This window comes from Diabrotica undecimpunctata, unplaced genomic scaffold (genome assembly GCF_040954645.1).
Source record: "Diabrotica undecimpunctata isolate CICGRU unplaced genomic scaffold, icDiaUnde3 ctg00000631.1, whole genome shotgun sequence".
Lineage (NCBI taxonomy): Eukaryota > Metazoa > Arthropoda > Insecta > Coleoptera > Chrysomelidae > Diabrotica > Diabrotica undecimpunctata.
Genome location: NW_027311928.1, coordinates 333,986 through 356,054, shown reverse-complemented (window position 1 = coordinate 356,054; position 22,069 = coordinate 333,986). Strand labels below are relative to the sequence as shown.

The 22,069-nt window shown below is 34.1% G+C and overlaps 1 protein-coding gene across 1 annotated transcript; it reads left to right on the top strand.

Annotated features, from left to right (window-relative positions):
- Window positions 1-768: 768 nt before the first annotated feature.
- LOC140431321 (transient receptor potential channel pyrexia-like) lies at window positions 769-15,371 on the top strand. Its single transcript, XM_072519254.1, has one exon. It carries the CDS (start codon window positions 777-779, stop codon window positions 3,723-3,725), a length of 2,949 nt encoding a protein of 982 aa, XP_072375355.1. The 5' UTR covers window positions 769-776; the 3' UTR covers window positions 3,726-15,371.
- Window positions 15,372-22,069: the final 6,698 nt, after the last annotated feature.

The window sequence follows — 22,069 nt, the reverse complement described above, 5'->3', positions numbered from 1 at the left end:
ATCCGCTTGAATTTCTTACCTCCCTGACCTTGGGGCCGTGTCTGCCAGGTGTAATTTCTAAAATATTACACCTCACAGTGTCATCCCAATCGTAGTACAGGAAGTATCCCGACGGGCTAAGCCCGTTTACTTTTTCACTTGCCTATGCCTTGATTTTGGCCTCCGTGAAGATTCGATTAATACAAATCTCCCCGGTTCAGCTTTGTCTCGGCATAGGCTTTTGCCTCTAGTGGCCTCGGCCGCGGCTAACGCAAGTCTCCGCTCTGCCGTGCTTATATTCACGGCACAGACTGATAAGTCCGGCTTCGACTCAACGCTACAGCTCCTCGGCGGTCTTCAGGTGTCGCTTCTACTGCACGTCCGTACTGTTCAGCGGCTGACGCTGAACTATTTATAATTAAAGACCAAAAAATACTTGTGAAGAAAGTTATGCCATGCATATGTCAAACCTTTTCTAAGCAGTAGTCTACCTACCGGAAGATAATATGCGTGTTATGAAATGGCTAATGCAGTAGAGGTAATCTTATCTTATGCGTACTGTTAGTCAAAAAGTTATATCGTGGCATGCAAAGGTTTTTGTCTTTTATTATAATTCACGCATTAATTTTACCCAGACATATTATATATATATATATATATATATATATATATATATATATATATATATATATATATATAAAGATTTAATAAAGCTGTATCTGCAAGGCCTAATATAACATTACTAAATTTATCTAGTTTTTCCTCGTTTTAATGATTGTTTTATTTGTTTCAGTGAAATGGTGTCCGCCTCAGAAAATCACACGTTCTATGGGATGGACAATTACGGCTTACAAGATTCAAGCTGCAACTCAAAAAGATTGGGTAGGTCCGTTAGCGTTAATGTCGACGCTACAAATCTACACCTCTATCGGACTCCTACTTCCAACACTATCTTGCGTTGGAAAAAGGCTACGGATGATCCAGAAAACATTTTCGAAGAAGAGCTTCCCTCAGATGACTTCGAATATATGGAATGTGGCCCTTCACCTCCTGCTGATCACACACCGCACATTTACGAGAGCTTTGAAGAATTTTCAACTAGTGCCGATCTAACTGTTCAAATATGTCACGATACAATCAAAACCAATCTTTTGGAGCACATGAAGGTATCTTCCGGGCGGCATCAACTTTTAGATGATATAGAAAGTAAAAAAATACAGAAAGATAATTTACAAGATCATTTTAAAGGTGCTTCTAAGGTAGAAATTAATACCGCATTCTTATGGGCTGCTTTTATGAAAAGACATGATTTATTAGATGGTTTTCTTAATTTAGGAGCTGACTTGCACTACTTTGAACCGAGTCAAGGACTAAGTGCAATACATTTGACCTCGTTTAGTGGATGTGTGCAAGGAACCAAATTTCTTATAGCCAAAGGCTGTGATGTTAATGCGCTATATAAGTGCTATAGTCCTTTACATTGTGCTGCATTTGGTGATAGTCCAGAAACAGCTTTAATACTACTCAACAATGATGCTAATGTCCAAACTCTTACCAATAGCCCACACAGTTCCCACGAAAGTGTCTTACATTGTGCTGTGCGAGCTAATGCTATTGCTTGCGTTAAGCTATTTACCCAAGAAGGTGCTGATGTTGCCCAAAGTGAAAACTCAGGATTTTCCCCGGTTCATCTAGCTGCTGATTTGGGTCATCCACAGTGCTTAAAAATATTGCTCGAACCAAAAAAGTTTAAAGTAAATACAAAAACAAAAGATAAGGAACAAACACCTTTACATTTGGCAGCTGAAAGTGGTTATGTTGATTGTATAGAGATTCTTCTTGACAATGGTGCCGACGCGAATATTAGAAACCATAGAGCACAATCCCCCTTACATCTTGCAGCTAGAGCTCAAGCTTATGACTGTGTTGAGTTGTTACTAAGGAAAGGTAATTCTAATCCTAACATGGGAGACTGTGATAAAAGAACACCTCTACATTGCGCTGTAGGAAAGGCAGCACGATCTTACGACATCATAGAAATTTTAGTAAATTATGGTGCAGATATTAATACTAAAGACCAATATGGGTATGCACCTTTACATATAGCAGCTTTAAATGAATTGTCACAGTGTGTAGAAGTTTTAGTATATCATGGTGCTGATGTTACAGCTAAATCAAAATTTGGTATGACAGCATTAGGTATAATTACGCGGAAAACACCAGCTTCTCTAGCAATGATAACACAAAAATTAGATTCAGCTATAACTTTACACCATCATCCTGAATCATCTAACAGAGAAGTAGAGCTGCGCCTGGATTTTAGAGGAATATTACAATATTGTCACCCTAGAGAAATAAGCTTTTTAAATACATTTGTCGATGAAGGACAAAAAGAAATTCTGTTACATCCACTATGTTCCGCTTTTCTCTATTTAAAATGGGAAAAAATTAGAAAGTATTATATAGCAAGAATGTTATTTTGTTTTATATTTGTGTTAAGTTTATCATTATATGTATTAACAGCGTTAGCGCATAACTGTTATAACCATGGTAAGAATATGAATGATACTCAACCGCAAAATGTCATAGAACTTTGTGAAAAGAAATCAATGATGGGTCATATGCTTCGGAATAACCCATTTGTTATAGAGATGCAATGGTTTGTGCTAGTTGGTATAACAGGCTGCGAAATACTTAGGAAACTCTATGGATTGGCAGGATATCCATCGGTAAGACAATATCTTTCACACCCTGAAAATATAATAGAATGGACAGTTATAGCAAGTGTTTTTGTCATCTCTTTTATTTATACTGGTCGTACCTATACTTGGCAGAATCATGTAGGTGCTTTCGCCGTACTCTTTGGTTGGACTAATTTAATGCTAATGGTTGGGCAACTTCCAGTTTTTGGATCATATGTTGCAATGTACACTAGAGTGCAAGGCGAATTTGCAAAATTACTCTTAGCTTATTCATGCCTGCTTATAGGGTTTACTATCAGCTTCTGTGTTATGTTTCCAGACTCATCAACTTTTGCTAACCCCTTCATTGGTTTAATTACTGTCATGGTAATGATGACTGGTGAATTAAGCTTAGATCTTTTGGTTGATGATGATCCGGAAGATCCACCATTTTTATTAGAAGTTAGTGCTCAAGTTACATATATTTTATTTTTATTATTCGTAACTGTAATTTTAATGAATCTACTTGTAGGTATAGCTGTACATGACATTCAAGGTTTGCAGAAAACCGCTGGTTTGTCAAAATTAGTTAGACAAACTAAACTAATTTCTTATATGGAGCTTGCTCTGTTCAATGGTTATTTACCTCAATATTTGCTAAATTTATTACACTGGACTGCTTTGGTTTCACCGAAAGCATACAGAGTAGTTTTAAATGTAAAACCTCTAAATCCTCGGGAAAAAAGGTTACCAAAAGATATATTGAAAGCAGCACATGACATTGCCAAACAACGTAAAAACTATGGACATACCATTTCGTCTAGAGCAAGCGAAATGACTTACTCAAAAAAAGTTGTTAATAACAACCTAGATCAAAATTCTGAAATTATGGATTGTAATACAGCGTTACCCCTTTTACATAGTAAGATTGAAAAAAATAGTGAGCAAGTTGAACATCTAAGCAAAGAAATTAGAGAACTAAAAAGTGTCATTGAATCAAATCAGAGGCTCGTTGAGCAATTATTAAATACTATTTTACAAAATAGAAAAAATAGTAAATGTTAGCTTTAAATTTAATCTGTTCCAAGAAATTAACGCATCAAATGGTTATTTTAATTTTTTTTGTTATGTTTATTTGTTTTGGTACTACTATATTACAAATTTTTAGGTCATTGTACATAACAACTTTATACTATGTTTTCCTTTCTGTAAGTTTTCATTATAACATTAAAACCAAAAGGATTTTATTTGCACACATATACACACGCACATAAGAACACAACACCAAAATTCGACAAAACCACGGCAAGCCTGGTATAACTATACATGTAGATCTCTTCAGTTTACAACATCCACTACAGAACTTAGTAGGAGATACCAAGTTTCCAAGTGTGTTTGTTGTGCTGAGTTACCCTTCCTGTTTTAATCCTATATCGATTTTAATGAAATCTAATTTTAATGATTTTCTGCGTGCGCATATTGCATTGTTATTTAAAATTGAGTTTTAGCTTTATAAATTTGGTCACTGGGTTATCTTTGTACAAGATATTTTTTAAAGTCGTCGGCATATTCAGAAATTAGTTATTACTCTGTCATCCTGGTGCATAAGTCGTGGAGTCATACGCACCCTGCGCATCGCCCCGCCTTAAAACTGCTTCCAATTTTACTATTGGTCGAGGGATCTGAAAATGTCATATAAATATAAATAAACTTATAAATATGGGATATTTTCTGCTCTCGGTCTCTGGTCTCGGCTCCCAAATAGGGTCTCCGCACCCTGGGACTCCGATTTCGGGGCTCTGCTCCACTCTACGATCTTAGACTCTGGCTGGATTGTTTTTCCACCATCAAAAAGTGTTTTATTTTACTTCCTTTACTTTACTTGTGTGATAAACACCACTAATCCATCGACAATGGAATTTACGCAGACGGTTCTTCGAATTGACTGGTCGAAGTCCCTCTGTAAGGCACCGTGGGAGTGTTTAAGTGCAGTGATTTTTCAAGCCCTTACGTCCTATTTGGTGATAACTCGATCATCACTGAAATACTCAAATGTTCATCATCATATTGTGGTTCATCTTGAGCAGCTCGGATAATTTGACTAATGATATTTCTCCACTGGTCCCGATCATCTGTTACATGTACTGCCTCAGTATACTTTTTGTTGAAGAGCTTTTGCGTAATGTCTGCCCATCGCTGTCGAGATCTGAAGCGTTGGCGTTGACTCTGGGGCCTTCCGTGGACTACCAACCAATCCATTTTGTGACCGGTTCGTTGGATATGACTAAACAACTTTAAAATTCGACAGTAAACAGTTTTAGACAGAGACTGATTGGGTTTAATTTCATGGAATTCGAAGCAGTCGTCTTCATGTCCACATTTTAAAAGCGGTTATACGTCGTCTATTTGATTATTTTACTGTACATGTCTCGCATGCATAGTAACATAGAGAAACGACTAGAGTTGGGATGAATCTCTTCTTGTTTGTCATAGTAATGTAACGATCACATCATACCCCGTTTAGTTCAGTCATTGCTGCTTTTCCTAGTTGTAAGCATCTTCGAATTTCTCTCTCTTCGAACTCTTACCTGTGTGAAGTCGGAGGATGTACTCTAAAACGACATTTTTCTTGGACCAGAACCACAAATCTTGTGGTTATAATTACTGATAGTCTTGCCAAAGATCTATGGAACTAACCGCAGATGTACTGTATACATAAAAGATGTTTCAAATCATTACAACTTTATTCTTTTGACCTCACTGTCTCCATAATGTCTAGATAGACTTACGCCTGTTCCGTAAAAACTGAAACTTGTTGCTTAATTATTTTCTTTTTCTTCTTGTTTGTTGATTTCTGCCAAATTATTTGTTCACATATTTTACACGTGTCTCATACATGCTTAGATCATAATTCTACCTCTTTTACGGATGCCCTGCACTCCGTTGTCTTATTGTTGATTTAGCTCAAGCGATTCACTCTTCTTTATTTGAACCTTCAATATGTTCATTCCTTTTTTATTGTTTTTAACAATATTATTAAGTTAGTTTTTGCTTTAATAGCATGCTAGGTTTTAAAGTTGTCTTGTAGATTCTTAGTTTGGTCCGGATGATTTGTTTTAGTATATTTATATAGTTTGAATATTCATCCATTTTTGTTCTCGTTTTTTGCATCAATATCGCCAAAAATTATGCAATATGAATTCTCGTCAATACACCACTAACATTTTGATGTACACATTTGCATATAAGTACAATAATTGTCTTCTGTCCTAAATTGCTTTTAAAAAAATTGAATATGGTGGAATAGTTAGAGTGAAGACAAGATAATGACATACCGAGGTTAGCCCTGTTTTAAGTTGTAAGTAATCTGGACTTAGCTAATAAATCCAGAAGTATATCCTAATAAACTCAATCAGAAAATTAAAATCTACACAATCCTTTTTTTTAGGTTATTTTATGTAAAAATATATTCTTCGATTTTTTTTACAAATTTGAAGTCTGTAATAAAAATTATATACACAAATACAAACATATCCTCTTGATGCCGTTGTTTCTTGGAGCAGTGTGTATAAAAGACCTTGGGGAGACATATTTTTGGAAAGTTTTGTGATGTGTCATTGAATAACAATCATTTGTTGCACATAAAAAAAACATAAAATCAGTAAAGAGAACGGTTGTTTAAAAATGCCATTCTTAAATTAGTTAGTAATCAAAACAAAAAACATATTATGGTCCTAAAAAATGTATGTATTGATTTGAATATAGATTATATTTCTTGTTATTAGCATTCAAATGCTGTCGATATTTATTAATATTGTAAAAAATATTCTTAAATCATAAAGATATTATTATGATATTTTTCTGTTTGTGTTGCTGATCTGATATATTCTATGTTTGTCTTGTTTTATAAATTTTTGGGACGAAGATCATAATTCAAAATTAAAAAAAAAGGATTAAGTCAAAACGAGTTCATGGTCTCAAGTAAAAAACTATATGAAGTCAATGCTCTCTCACAACATTTTTGTTTAACATTAATCAAGGCTGAGTCACTTATATTACGAAGCATTTGTACACTAGCACTTCGAAATACACTTCGTATTCTATCTTTCATCTCATCCCCTTTTGTTGGAGGTATTTTATAAACTTCATTCTAAACGTAACCCCAAAAAAATAAGTCCATTTTATTAAAATCTGGCGATTTGGGTGGCCACACTACTGGTCCATTTCTTCCAATCCATCTATCGGGAAACTGATATTCAAGTTCACCTTAAATCCATGAATTATGGTGAACAAAAGCACCGTCATGCAGAAACCACATTTTTCACGTATACGAAGTGGAACGTCTTCCAATAATATAGGCAATTGATTTACTAAAAAATCTAAATACATCTCAACGTTTAGATTTTCTTCAAAAAAATATACTCCCACGACATGGTTACCTGTGTTACAAGTGTATACCCTACGTCTAATTTGGTAGTTTTTGAATAGTTTATGTTGCTGTAGAGCTTATTTTGAGTCCATCCTTGCTTTAACTGGCATTGAAACCTATTCCCCGCTGGGGCGCTCATCCTCGCTCTCTGGACCTTTTACGGACCTTTCATCCTTTGCGACTTGACTACTTTTAAGTAGCTTCTTCGGAAGTATAGCATGTAAGAGGTTTCATTTCCATAATTTTTTTTCATCTTGCGTTCAGTGTTTCCTGTGGAGGTTGCTGATCAACGTGGCTATTTGCAACTTTCGAAATAGCTGCACGGAATAATTCTACCGATATCATTTCGAACCATTTACGAAGGTTTCGCAGCCAAGAAATGCTTTTACGTTACACGCTTCTTCTTTTAACTATCTTTTCTTGTATTGTAAGCTGTAGAAACTTATACCTCTAGAGACATGGACAAGGAACTCAAGTTTTCTCTTCTTTATAGTAAATATAATTTCAAGTTAAATATTCCGTCTTTCCAGCACTGTTTGATTTATGACTTTATCCGTCCAGAACACAAGAGAACGCATCTGGAGAGCCACATTTCAAAGACCCTTAACTTTTTAAGGAGTTCCTTATTTAGTGTCTAGCTTTTTTACACTATATAGGAGTATGGGCCGTCCGGAAAGCGGCGATAGAATACTTCCGAAGCCCTTTTCCCTTGCCCCTTATGAAAGGCGTCTAATCGGATGGAATGAGAGATAGAGAGCCGTCATTTAAGGTGTCAGGTTAGCAGAAACGCATTCAGGGCGCTTTGGGTCTCCACATTCTGTGGATTCCCCACTAAAGGGGCCTGTTTCGCACAGTCTCTGATATGTATTTACTTATCAGAGTACCGTTGTTTACAGCCTCTAGGAATGTGCCTTCGAAAGTATTTTCGAATTATTTCGATGATAGGTCATCATAATTTGCTGGGGTAGCTTCAAGGTTTCCCAAGGAGCGGTCTATTTCAGCAGCGTATCTGCCCAATTTAGATATTTTGAAATTGAATTTCGGGAATTCTGTCGTTTTGACTATTGCGTACGTTTAGTTAGACCAACTAGACGTTGCTGTGTTGAGATAGGGTCGTAGACCGTCCTTGTTTAGGCGCCGTAAATTACGCCACTTGCGAAAGTCAAGTCGGAGTTATACGCCTTCCTCTATATTCTCGTTCTGTAGAACGACCTTGGTAGTTTCGGATCGTGGATCAAAGATAGGTCGTTAGGTTCCGCCTATTATTCGATGGTCTGTCCGCAATTGTTTGTTTCTGCATATCCCCATACTGTGTGATAGCTGTTGAAGGCACCTACGACTGAGTTCGGACTGGACGATTGGAAGTTTTTGTGAGGGTGAAATAGAAATTTCGTTCTTGGAGGGTTGTACACAGAAGTTGCTGTGCAATTGTCGAGTTTAACGGAGATCACTGTTCGTTGCTTTGACAGTCAGGCCACTTCTTGTGAAAATAGCGCTGCCGTGTGTCCTGTGGGGGATCTCAATGTACGGTTCATCCCATCAATGTATGGTTGTCTCTGCTTCTAGTCGCGGTGCATTTCCTAGACGCACAAGATGTCACATTAAGAAGTTTTACACATGTACGAAAATAGAACTTCGTTGTCATCAGTAATTCCCTCGATATTGATATCGTCAGATATCGGTTTGAAAAGAACCGTGTTTGGTCGTTCATCTTGAGCTCTTTCTTTTTTGTTCACGCTTGGATTTTTGCATTGAAACGTTGTCTTACAGAAGAATGTGGTAAAAATATAGAGGAATTGGATTAATAAACACATAAAGCAAGCTGAATGGCATATAGTTTATACATCATATAAATCTCTATTTCTTTCGTAACCAGCAAAAAATCTACACAGAAATGCCGATAATACGATTATATAATATGTATAACAAATAAGTGTTTATTTAACTTTTGGAGAATTTGATTATTTCGATTGTTATCCACCTACGGTTTTTACTAATTCTAATATAACCTTTGACCCCACAGATATATCATTCCTGATATTTAAACATCACGAAATATAGTATGTATTACATTTTGCCTTTATAGACTAATTATTACACTGGTAAAAATAAAAATAAACATGCACAAATTGCCCTTGGTGTATAAATAACCATAATAATGAAGTGACTTCCGTTATGAAATAAGAAGATGGCGATGTTGTGTCACGAATCTCTACCTTTTTTAAGCGAAACTTGTTTTTAATTATTATGTGATTCTTTTACATCCACATTTTCTATAGCTTTAAGTAATACATTTAATCTGTACGGGATAAATAGTTGAAATAACTGTGTATAGGGTGTTCGCAAATTACCCACGAGAAAACTGTTAATTGTAAAGTTCATTTGAAGTAAGAACGTTTTTCATCCAGATATTATCTTTTGACAAAGAAATAAGTAAAGTTGATCAATCAATTACCCCTTATTTGTTTACTGCTGAACGTAGGCCTCCCGTAAAATTTTCCATCTATTTCTATCTTGAGCTTCTTGCATCCAACTTGTGGTGATGCACTTTATATTATCCGTCCATCTAGTCGGTGGTCGTCCTCTGCTTCGAGTGTTAATACACCTAAATCCAAAACACATAACAATTTATAAGCAAAATTGATTTACAAACTGGACCATCAAGATATTGCAACTACCCAACATGAGCAGAAGAGAAAAAATAGTTATACGTAGACTGATAATCAACAATACTAGATTACCTTATGGACACTTGATGGCTTCAAAAAATCTACCTCTATGTTCAAAATGCAATGTATCATTAACAGTAAAGCATATGCTTACAGATTCTTGTTATTCTTTTTGTGCCGGCTTCTTTCGAAGGTTGGCGATCCAAATGGCAATTGTAGCTTTAAAAACTGCTGCACGAAATATTTCTGAGCATAAGCGGTCAAACCATCTCTCAGGTCTTTCAGCCACGAGTTCTGGCGGCTTCCAATTGATCTTTTGCACTGAACTTTACAATCCAATATGATTTGGAGTAATTCATATGTTTCATCTCACCATACATAACCCAAGTATTGTATTTTTCTCTCTTTAATTATGCTGAGTAACAATTTTTGTTTACTTATGCGCCGAAGTATCTCACCATTGGTAACTTTTTGTATCCATGGAATTCTCAGCATCCGTCACATTTTCTATTTCAGAGTCCATTGTCCAACTTTCACAGCCATACAGCAAAACAGAGAAAATGTAACATCTGATCATTCGAATTCTAAGCTCTAGACTAAGGTCTAATATTGTAAAAAATGTTTTCATGTTCATGAGTGTTTTCCTCGCTTGTTCAATTCTTGATAGGATTTCTTTTTTTGGATTACACTGGCTGTTGATATTTGCTTCCAAATATTTTATGGAAGTTACCTGTTCTATTATTTGTCCCTTGGCATACAAATGTACGTTTGTTGGTATCTTTAAAAATACTAGAATTTTAGTTTTGAAAACATTTAGATGTAAACCGAACATTTCGCTATGACGAACTACCTTATTTATTATATTTTGTAGTTCTTGTGCGTTGCTTGCTATTAGGACGGTATCATCAGCGTACCTGACATTGTCTATGCTGGTTCTGTTAATTTTGATTCCACCTTGAACCTCTTCTAATGCTTTTCTGAATATAGATTCCGAATACAGATTAAATAATAGCGGTGATAAGACGCACATTGTCGCACTTCTCGTCGGACTGAGACATTGAATTTTTTTTGAAATGTTAGGAATGTTGATTTTAACCAGGCTAATGGTATTTTACCTGTGTCATATATCTTATTGAATAGTGCTGTCATTAAGTCGAGGCTTTGCTTTCTTTGTCTGCAATTAATTTAAGTAATTCGACACTGATATTGTCTGAACTGATGGTTTTTCCGTTGTTCTGTGCTTTTACTGCATAAATAACTTCTTCTTTTGTTATTTTTGGACCTTTGTCATTTATGCGATCATCCGTGGATGGTTTAGAACAAGGTTGGCAAAGGCTCTCAAGTTTGTCTTTTATACCTATAATTATCTCGTTATTATTATTTCTTAATATTGTTTTTTATCTCGTGCTTACAGATTGGATTCATTAAAATAACAAACGAACAAAATATGATCTTAATGAGCAACTAAAAGTGATCCTCCAACTAGAAGAATTCCAAAACCTCTTTTTACGAGAAAACCTCTTTTTACCTCTTCGCTCTTCACTTCGTGTATTTTCCAGTCCATCTTACATTAGGAATGGCCAATGCAAATGATAACTGATGACCGCGTTTGGTCAATTTTATAAAAACGGCTCACAGGGGTTGAACCAAAAACGAAAACAAGTTCTTGTAATTTCTAAAATTGGAAAAGTTCTTTCTTGTGATGAAAGTGTTTGAAAATAAACATATTTTTTTGATTCTGGTATTTTATCTCAATATTGCATTGTAAGACACTCAGTTATATTTGAACATAGTTTGGGGCCGACTCGATTTAAGAATGAAAGAGAGATGAATATATTTCCAAAATGTTGTATTTTCATCTTCATCATTCTTTTGCATATTTGATATAATTTTTATTTTATAAGTATTTTTATTTCTTAAATTATTTCAACAGTAAAACGTGGAAAAAGTTATTTCTCTTCAATTGTCAAATAATAACAATGTCCTCTGAAATGTATTGATGTGATTAAATGTATAGATTATAAGGATATCTTTTCCTCGGAGCACACTAGATCGCTCCGGAGGTCAAAAAACCCTTTTAATTATTTACTAGTTCGCTCCTAAAACCGTATACTAGTTTGCTCCCATGGTCAAGCGGATTAAGTATTAAGTTCTAAGAAAACTAATATCAGCAAAATTGGTACTGTGACTTTTGTATTTTATATAGAAATTATATAAACTATTGGTTGTTACATATTTATATATGAGCCAGTGAAATTAGATTATGTATTTAGATTATATCCACTTGATTTATGTCCCTATTTTGAAAAATGTTAGTGACTGATTTAGAAATTTTATTAGAAAATTTAATCTGGTTTAGGATTTGTGTTAGCTATTTTGATATTAATTCTGTTTTTAAAAATTACTGAAATAATTTGTACTAATTCGAAAATATACCAAACAAAGCCATACAAGTGTAAAAATATCCGGAATATCTTCTACCTTTACAAAATTAAACAAATATAAATTAAAACAAGGCATTTATTTTGGTATACATATATGCACTTTTCCTTGCAACGATATTATATAAATGTAATTTATTGAGTTTTTCGATAATATTTACTAAAAAGCGTAATTCAATAACCACTTATCTTTTATTAATTCTTGTACAAGTATTTGACTGTCATTCATAAATAAGTCAATTTTTTATTGTCACTCATAAAACCGCTGGAATTTTATTTAATATACTTCCTTTTCTATCGGTTCATTCTTAGTCAATATTTTTCTCATTACATATTATGGTTTGACAGTTTTTTACGTTTTATTTCTTCTGTAATCTCAATTAGTAGTATTGAAGCTAAACTAATTAGAATCGTGTGGAATTCGAATAATATAGGTGACACAGATAGTAACAACAAAACAAAGGTTTTGTAAGAAGCTTAAGTTCTGTAGTCGGATTTTCGGTATTATTGTTTTATTTAACAAATAGTTTTATAGTGAAAAAAATGTTAATATACAAAGTTATAACACATCAAGGAACTATTATATAACGAAAAATTGCGTATTTAAAAAATATGTCTCCACAATAACAAATTTCAATATTGTAAAAGCGAATAGTATGTGGAATTATGTTGTCTTTTTAAGTGTTTCATTGATATCACTACTATAATACATCCCTAAATATAAAATCTTTAATATAACAAATTAATTTTGTTTCCTAGATTATAGAAACATGCAACAGAAGCACAATAGCCTACTAAATCTTTATTGAATACAAATGGCTATATTTTATTATTACATTTTCATATACACTTAACATATTTTCTTCTTATTTTGTGTTATCCTTATGTTATATTGTCTTTCGTTTATGTAACAAATAGTTCTTTGTCTCTATCTATCTATTATATCAGTAATCCTTTTTCTGTGTTGATTATACTATATTTTTCGTCTCACGTAGCGTAGGTTTATTTCATCAATCTTGCATCTCCGTAAATTCCTTACTAATGTGTTATCAGATAAAAAAATGTATTATCAGATATCATCATCCTGTATGCGTTCACTGCTGGACATAGGTCTCCCTCAGCTCTTTTCATCTGTCTGTCTTGTGCGGTTTGCATCTAGTTATTGCTAACACGCTTCAGGTTATCAGTTTATCTAATTGGTGGGCGTCCTCTGCTCCGTATTACTTCTGACCTTGGTCTCCACTCTAAAATATGTTTTGTCCATCGGTTGTCTGATAATCTGGCGACGTGTCCTGCCCAATTCCATTTTAACAACGCGATTTTTTCGATAGCGTCTGTTGCTTTTGTTCTACGACGCATTTCCTTGTTTGGGATTCGGTCTCTCAGAGAGACACCTAACATCTGGCGCTCCATAGCCATCTGAGTCGCGCGAATCTTATTAACTGCCTTTTTGTGAGTGTTAATGTTTCCGCTCCATAAGTGAGTACAGGTAACAGACATTTCACAAAGACTTTCCTTTTGAGGCATATGGGTAAATCCGATTTAAATACATAGTTTAATTTACCAAACGCTGTCCAAGCTAATCCTATGCGATGTGGGATCTCACATGTCTGGTTATCTTTGACCAACCGAATTTTATATCCTAAGTATTTATACGATGTAGTCTGCACAATATCCCTTCCATCAACAGCAATATTTCGATTTAGCACCAGATTAGTCATAATTTGCGTCTTGTTCATATTAATCTTTAGTCCGACCTCCAAGGAAGCGTGATATATCAAAAAAATAATTACCACTACAATTAAGGCACATATCACATTGTTTTACCAAACGATGGATACACTGCTTAAAGAAATCTTGTGACTGTTCCTGGAAGAATTATTTTACGGCATTTTGTACTTCTTCTTCCGACTGAAAACGATTACTTTTAAAGCCTTTTTCATTGGCCTAAAGATGTGAAAATCGCAAGGTGATAAGTCAGGACTATAAGGTGGATGCTCTAATATTCTTTATTTATTTCATTGCAGATTTTATTTAACTAATTTGGCAATATGAGGATGTGCAGAACACTAGTGAGAGCTTCCTTGAACATTATAGTTTTAATGCTTAAGGAAGCTTATTCAAAGATTCATTATACAGGTTTTCGTTAATTAGGCGTCAAGCTTACTGGATGGTTTAAAATATTGACACCAAGACTCGTCGTCAGAGATTATTGACAAAAGAAAGTCATAATTACCGTTTTGCCTGTATTTCGTGAGATGTTGCAAATATATACCCATTTGCAAGCTTTTATGATTCACTGACAAAAAACTAGAATCCCATTGCACACAAACTTTGCTGTAAGCCAGCGCTTATTTACAGATCCCATACTTACACAATTTTTTAAAATTGCTCTTATTCAACGATTTTCTCCATTCAAAGCTTCCACACATGCCACATTCCTGTCTGTTGATGCAGCACACACAGCACCTGGTCGCAGCTTATCATTCGCCTCTTTTCTTCCACTCTTAAATTTACAACATTCCTTGACAGTTGCATGCGCAAAATATGCGTTTTAATAAATCAAATTACTTAAAATCTCAGTCAAATACAAATGATTGAAATTGATCAGTGTGACTTTTACATACTTAACTACATTGCAGAGCATAGTTGAGTGATTACAACCGTTTCTAAGGCTAACCTAAAAAACGATGGGTTTCAATTGAACAAACGTATAGTTTTGTTAAATTCTCTTTTCTGTTTTCTTCAATCTACTTTTTTGTAGATATATACTTTTACCTACGTGATTTTCGGTACCATGGTTTAAGATTATTTTATAAATGACGTTTTTTTAATGATGATGTTTTTTTTATGTCCCCTTTGTTAACTATTTTTCGTAATTATTAATTTGTTATCACCAAAAACATAGTATCTCATCAAAATTAAATTTGCATATATTATATACATACCTACTATAATTTTTCATTCTAATCGCTTTACTCATATAAAATTGAAATAAAATGACATTAATTTAAGGCTAAAATTAATATACTCGTACGTATTATATTTCTGTGAAAATATGACTTAGGTGTAATTTTTTAATAAAAAGATATTCAATTTTAGATAAAAAGGCCATCTTGCCATTGAATGTGTGATACTAGATCTAGTTATAATGTTGATTTTGAATAAATGGTAAAAGGAAAAAATTGTTGTTTATTTTTATACCTTCTATACCTAAGATCTAATAAAAACCTTAAATCCCAAACAGTCTATCTATAGCATATAGGACGATAACGTTGGCTTAATTAGCTTCTTGTATACTTCCTGGTTTAATAAAAAAAAGGATCAAAAGTAAAAATACGAACCAGGATACGAAGAAAGCATATAAAAAAATCACTTATTTTCTAAAAACGTTTTGATTCATATATTTAAAAAGCTTAAATAAGGTTCGGAAAATCTTCACAGGAAAAACCTAAAGAAAAAGCAGGTACTGAAAAGCTAAAAGAAAATCTACCTAGCCATTCAAACGGTAACATCTTGGATTACTTAGAACAACAGTGATAAAATTATGTACAGTATATTTCATGAATTTGCAGCAATTTTAGATTAGGGATGAACGCTTTCACTTAAACAGTCATTAAAGTTAAAAGCAAATTCTTCCAATATTTGTCGAAGACAAGCTAAAATACGATTTTAACTGATAATGGATTTTACATTCATTTAGAGAAATATACAATTATTAGTGTAAAATAGAAGAAAATTACAAATTCTGTTGTTTCTAAATTTTAGTGGTAAGTATTTACTGATAAAATAATAAAAAATAGATCTATACTTATAATCACTAACATCAGTATCTTCATTTGGATTGTGAATAATGACCCATTCAACATTCGTCTAGTAACTTTTTACATTTCCGCACACTTTTTCCCAAATTGCAGGAGTAGCAGTATTCAATGCTTCTTGCCATGTTTCCAAAACTGCTACATTACTCTAACCGTTACTTCCAATCGTTATCTCATCAAATATGTTCAATTGGATTGAATTCACAATGGTAAGTGGGCAGTCTTAACACATTATACCTATCCAAAACTTGTATACTATCTCGTCTACTATACATATGTTTGATTTTTCATTCCTTTTGACTAACTGTAGTAATTCCGGTTTGAAGGAATCCTGAGGAATTGAAATTCGTTAATCATTCTTTTATTGTATGTACTGTCCAGGAATTTGTTGGTGATAATCAACCGATTTTGATTTTGACAAAAACCATGATTTCCACCCGCGTGCAATATAATATGTCTCTTTCCCTCAGTATCGGTACGTTTTAAGGATTTTTACTCTCGTCCTGCCAAATCCGTTTTATTCCACCTTGAACAAAAATCCACGTTTAGTCTAAATAAACAAATGAAGCGTGTTCTTTTTTAAAACTATTATAGTTTCTTAAAAACTCAATTATTTTGTGAATGACACCAACTTTTTTACACAAGGCTTTTTTATTGTCTTCCATTTTGAACCTAAACCAAATGTGTTTGAAAACTCTCTAGAGACTTACCCTGTAAATTTTAAATGTATTTATATCTTTTAATTTTTTAACACCGTCTCTACAGAAACATGTTCTTTCTTTTAACGTATTTTATATACATTATATCGAATTTGAAACTTATAACTTATTTGATCGTTCCATTCTACTCTTCTTAACCAGTGCTTGATGTTCTCCACCTTGCATCTACGTCGTATATATGTACTTTTCTATTTCTATCAATTTTTCTAATTGTTTTCATCTTTGCTGTTTCTAACACCCTTTTTGTCCTCTCTGTGTCAGGTATTGTTTCTGCCGCGTATGTGATTATTAGTTTGATGACTGCTTTGTTAATTCTGCCTTTCATTTCTTTACCGATATTTTTATTTCTCCATATTGTTTCATTCAGCCAACTACGTCTCTGTTTGCTCTATTCACTTGATCTTCCACTTATGTTTCGAGCTTTCCGTAATTAGATAATGTGATGAATAGATATTTAAACTCCATCACTTGTTCTATTATCTGAGCTTCAAGTTCCAATTTACATCTTAGTAAATTTGCTGTTATAACCATGCATTTTGTCTTTTTTGGGGAAATTAACGTGTTAAATTGTCTGGTAGTTATATTAAATTGGTGCAGCATACGTAAATCATCTTCACTCTGAGAGAGTAGTATTGCGTCGTCTGCATAGCAGATTATTTTAAGTTGTTTTTCTCCCATTTGGTATCCTTTTTTAGTTCTTACTTTTTATTATTTTATCTATAATCAGTTGAATAATACAGGACTCAGAGAATCTCCCTGTCTTATCCCATTGCCAACTTCAATAGAGTCAGTAAGTTCTTCTAATTTTACTTTTATTGTGTTGTTTTGGTAGATATTTTCGATCGTTTTGATTATTCCTAGAGGTATCTCTCTTGCGTACAATAAGTGGATAAGGTCATTTAATTTGACTCGATCAAATGCCTTCTTAAGGTCCACAAAACATAGATATAACGGTTTATTGTATTCTAATGATTTCTCGTGCACCTGCCTCGTTATAAATATAGCGTCGGTGCATGATCTTCCTGACCTAAAATCTTGTTGTTCTTCTGCTAGTGTTATAAATTTCATTAAATTTATTTGTTATTACTTCGGTTGTTAGTTTTCTGTATCTGTAGAGTAGGGAGGGCGAGTTAAGTTTCACATCACTTAGGCCACAATAGACCCATTGTGCATCCTGCCATTTCTAGGAAGGTGGACAAGTCCCCTTCAAGTTCCCCTGACCATAAGCGAATGGATATTCAGTATGCTCTCTAATAGAGCAATAAGCATAAATGTAGAAGATGTTTCTGTTAGAGGCATGGTTACGACGGGGTGTACACAGGGAGGGGTGCTATCACCACTACTCTGGAACATAGTTCTAGATACCCTGGTTGACCAACTCAGCAGCAACGGTTTCTACACAATAGCCTATGCAGACGATATTGCTGTCCTGCAAAGCGGTAAGTTTGAGAACACACTATGTGAGAAATCACAAGTTGCTCTTCGATTAATAGAAACATGGTGCAAGGAACACTCATTATCTATAAATCCTAAGAAAACAGAGATAGTCCTCTTTACCAGGAAAAGAAGAATCACGGGCTTAATACCCCCAAGGATTCTAAACTACAGTCTAAATTTTTCTGACGAGGTGAAATACCTTAGTATTACCCTTGACAGGAAGTTAACATGGAACTCACACTTAGATGGTAGAGCTAAAAGAGCATATATTGCCTATGAGCAGTGTCGACGAACGGTCGGACGCACCTGGGGCCTCACGCCCAGGGTGATCGCCTGGGTCTACACCGCTGTCATTAGGCCAATGCTAACTTACGGAGCTATTGCTTACGTACCAAAAGTGCTACAGGCAACAGCGATTAACAAACTAAACCATATTCAGCAGATGGCTTGCATATATATAACAGGTGCTATGAAAACAACACCAACTGCTGCAATGGAGTTAATCATTGGCATCACGCCTCTAGATATATATGTCAAAGAAGTGGCGCTAGTAACAATGATGCGACAGCGCTCAGCTGGTGCAAACCTTGATGTAGGAATGAGACAATTGAGAACTCGTTTCTGGCGGGGAGAGCTGGATGCGTTACCAGGCAGGCTGCGACTCAATTGAACCAAAATTTGTCTTTAACAAACCCTACAAAATTGAAACAAGAAAGTGTATGGAGACAAACGTGGCAAATGCCTATTGCATATACACCGATATCGCCAAAATAAAAGAAGGCTCAGGATGCGGGATATACTCCGGATCACTGAACCTAAGAATAAAGTGGGGTATGCGCAAAAATGCCAGCGTAGTTCAGACAGAACTGACTGGTATCTCCATAGCCGCAAAAGAGATAACCCAAAAAGGTATAGCAGGGAAAACTATAATGATCTGCACAGATAGCAGACAAGCGCTACTAACCTTGAACAGACCACGTGTCACATCAGGTTTAGTAATGGAGTGTCGCGAGTCACTAACTCAAGCTTCGGATGGTAATACCATCATCCTGAGGTGGGTTAAAGGACACAATAGGAATAAAGGCAACCGCATTGCTGACCAATTATCTAGGAAGGCGGCAGGCCTAAGACTCTTAGGACCTGGGGATCTTTTTGGTTGGTCAACTACAACAATCGCGGAAATTGTCAAACCCATACGCAAACCGTAAAAAGATTGGAAGAAGGGAAAGGATGTAAACTTGCCAGGGTAACACTAAGTAACCTTGAAGAGTCAACATCAAAGAAGTACTTGGGAATGACCAGGAAAAATCTACGTTTGGCAGTTGGTTTTTTTTTTTAACTGGTCATTGTCAACTAAGCAAACACCTCCACACACTGGGGCTAGCAGACACACCTCTATGTAGGAAGTGTGAACGAGAAGACGAAACTGTAGAGCATGTCCTATGTGAATGCCCAGAGTTATCGTTAATAAGAGAGTACGCGTTCGGCGAGTCCTGGCCCACACCTGCCCACATAAGAGAGATGTCTCCTGGTTGTTGGTTTTAGTGTTGTGTTTAATAAATTAATTCCTCTGTAATTTTCCGGGTCTTATTTGTCTCCCTTTTTGAAGAGAGGTATTAGGATGCTTGATCTTCATTCTTGAGGAATTCTTTTTTGTTATTTTATTTTTTGATTAGTTTTAATAGTTATTTGGTCAGATCTGGTCCTCCGTACATTGAGTTCGTTCGGTATTCTGTCCTCTCCTGGTGATTTTCTATTTTTTAATTTCCTTAACGCTTCCTTTACCTCTTCCTCCTCAATATTTATTTCTTCGTTTGTCGTCACCTCTGGTATTGGTGGTTCATTATAGTCAACTTTAGCAAATAGGGTATAGCAAAAAAGATATTAATTTATTGAAACCTTAACGTCCTTAATGTATACTTATTTAATTATATACTATCTATTTATATTTTTAATTTACTAGCATTTTACTCATTGTATTTACAAGTAGTACGACTTCATTGTATTTTCTTTTTTCATTGGTAATATATCGTCATATTGATACTATAACATATATACAGTTCCTATAAATTCCTCTAGAAACAATAACTGACCCCCATCATAGTACCAGATAAGATGAAATCCAGGAAACCTATTGTACGATTAAATAGACGACTAATACGGGCACCTGTATTGAATTATATGTTTTGCACAATAAAAACATTTTTCAGTAACAAAGAAAATAATTGCAGATAATGGTGAAAATCCGGTGAGTCAGATATTTTAACATACGAAGTATTTTCACACGATCTTAAATTAATTTGGACATGAGTTGGTATAATGGTGTTCAAAATACATTCAATATATTTCAAGGTTTTAATTTGACGTAGTTCCTGTTCTTAGAACAGTAAAAATATTTAAAGCAGTGCATAATTATCAGAGGCGATACATTAATCCAAAGCTTCCAAAATAGTTTTAACATTTGGGCACCAAAGTAAATAATTTATTAGAAAGTATGATTGAAATCAACAAAACTAGTTTAGATTATTAAAATTTGCAAGTACCTAGGTGATGCAATAATCAAAGAAACAACCGCTAATTACAATATACAGTGAGAGACAAAATTGTGGAATAAATTTATTTTATCGAGAATAGGCGACTTTAGAGACAAATCCTTAAATAAATCGATTTTTTTTAGTTATGATTTTTTGGTATATATATATATATATATATATATATATATATATATATATATATATATATATATATATATATATATATCATACTAATGACGTTATCCATCTGGGCATAATGACGTAAAACTAAGTTTTCAGGAAAAATAGACTTGTAAGGTTTCCTTCAGTTTACATATATAAACTTATTCATTTACTTTTGAAAATATTGAATGTTTAAAAAGAATGGTTACCTCCACTCATATTGTAGGGGAATATCAAACCAAATCAATTTAAAGAAATTTAATCATGTTAGTTTTAAAGAGTCCTCTTACCATACTGGTCCCTTTCTTTACAATAATTTATCGTCGTCATTAAAAAAATTTAATAATCAAAAACAATTTCAAAAACATCTCAAAGAATATTTATCGAAGAAAAGATTCCACTCCATAGAAGAATGTTTGTAGGAGACGACTGGATATTTACGGATGTGATAATGTACTTACGTTTGTCCTCATATTTTCTGACATGTGTATATTTAATGTATGTATGTATGTATATTTAATTTTTTGTGAAGTATATATTAACTACTAAGAAATGAACTATATAATAATGACATAAAAACAAAATACATGGAATGCACAGACCAAGAATATGTAATAGAAAAGTATTTAACAGTACAAACAAATAATAATGCATATAGATTTGAGGAAGTTGAATTTAAGAGACGCAAAAATCTGGGAACAATTATAACACGAAAACCAAATATAGAAGAAATCCAAAATAGACTCATGAAAGCGAATAAGTGTGTTTGTGCATTAAATGGATTAATAAGAATATATAAAACGATTATTAGGCCTATAGTAACTTATGCAGCAGAGACATGGACATTAAATAAAAAACAACAAGAAATGGTGCAGATATGAGAACGAAAAATACTAAGGAAAATATTTGGAGAAAAATAATGGAGAACAGCGTTTGGATCAGAAGGACTAATAAAAATCTGACAAGAGTTATATGGGGGCACAACGTACTATCGTTGAAATTTAATAGGATTGTCAGAGCAGACATTTTGCAGTTCGTAAACATTTGATAGTAAGCGGCTATATATTTATTTATTAGCACACAAATTCAATTCTCAATTATCATTTTTCCGGTTACATCTGATAGTCCGAACTAGATAAAGTAGACTCGTCATGTTGCGGAATTTATTATTTAGTACCGCGTGTAGCTTATCAGTGC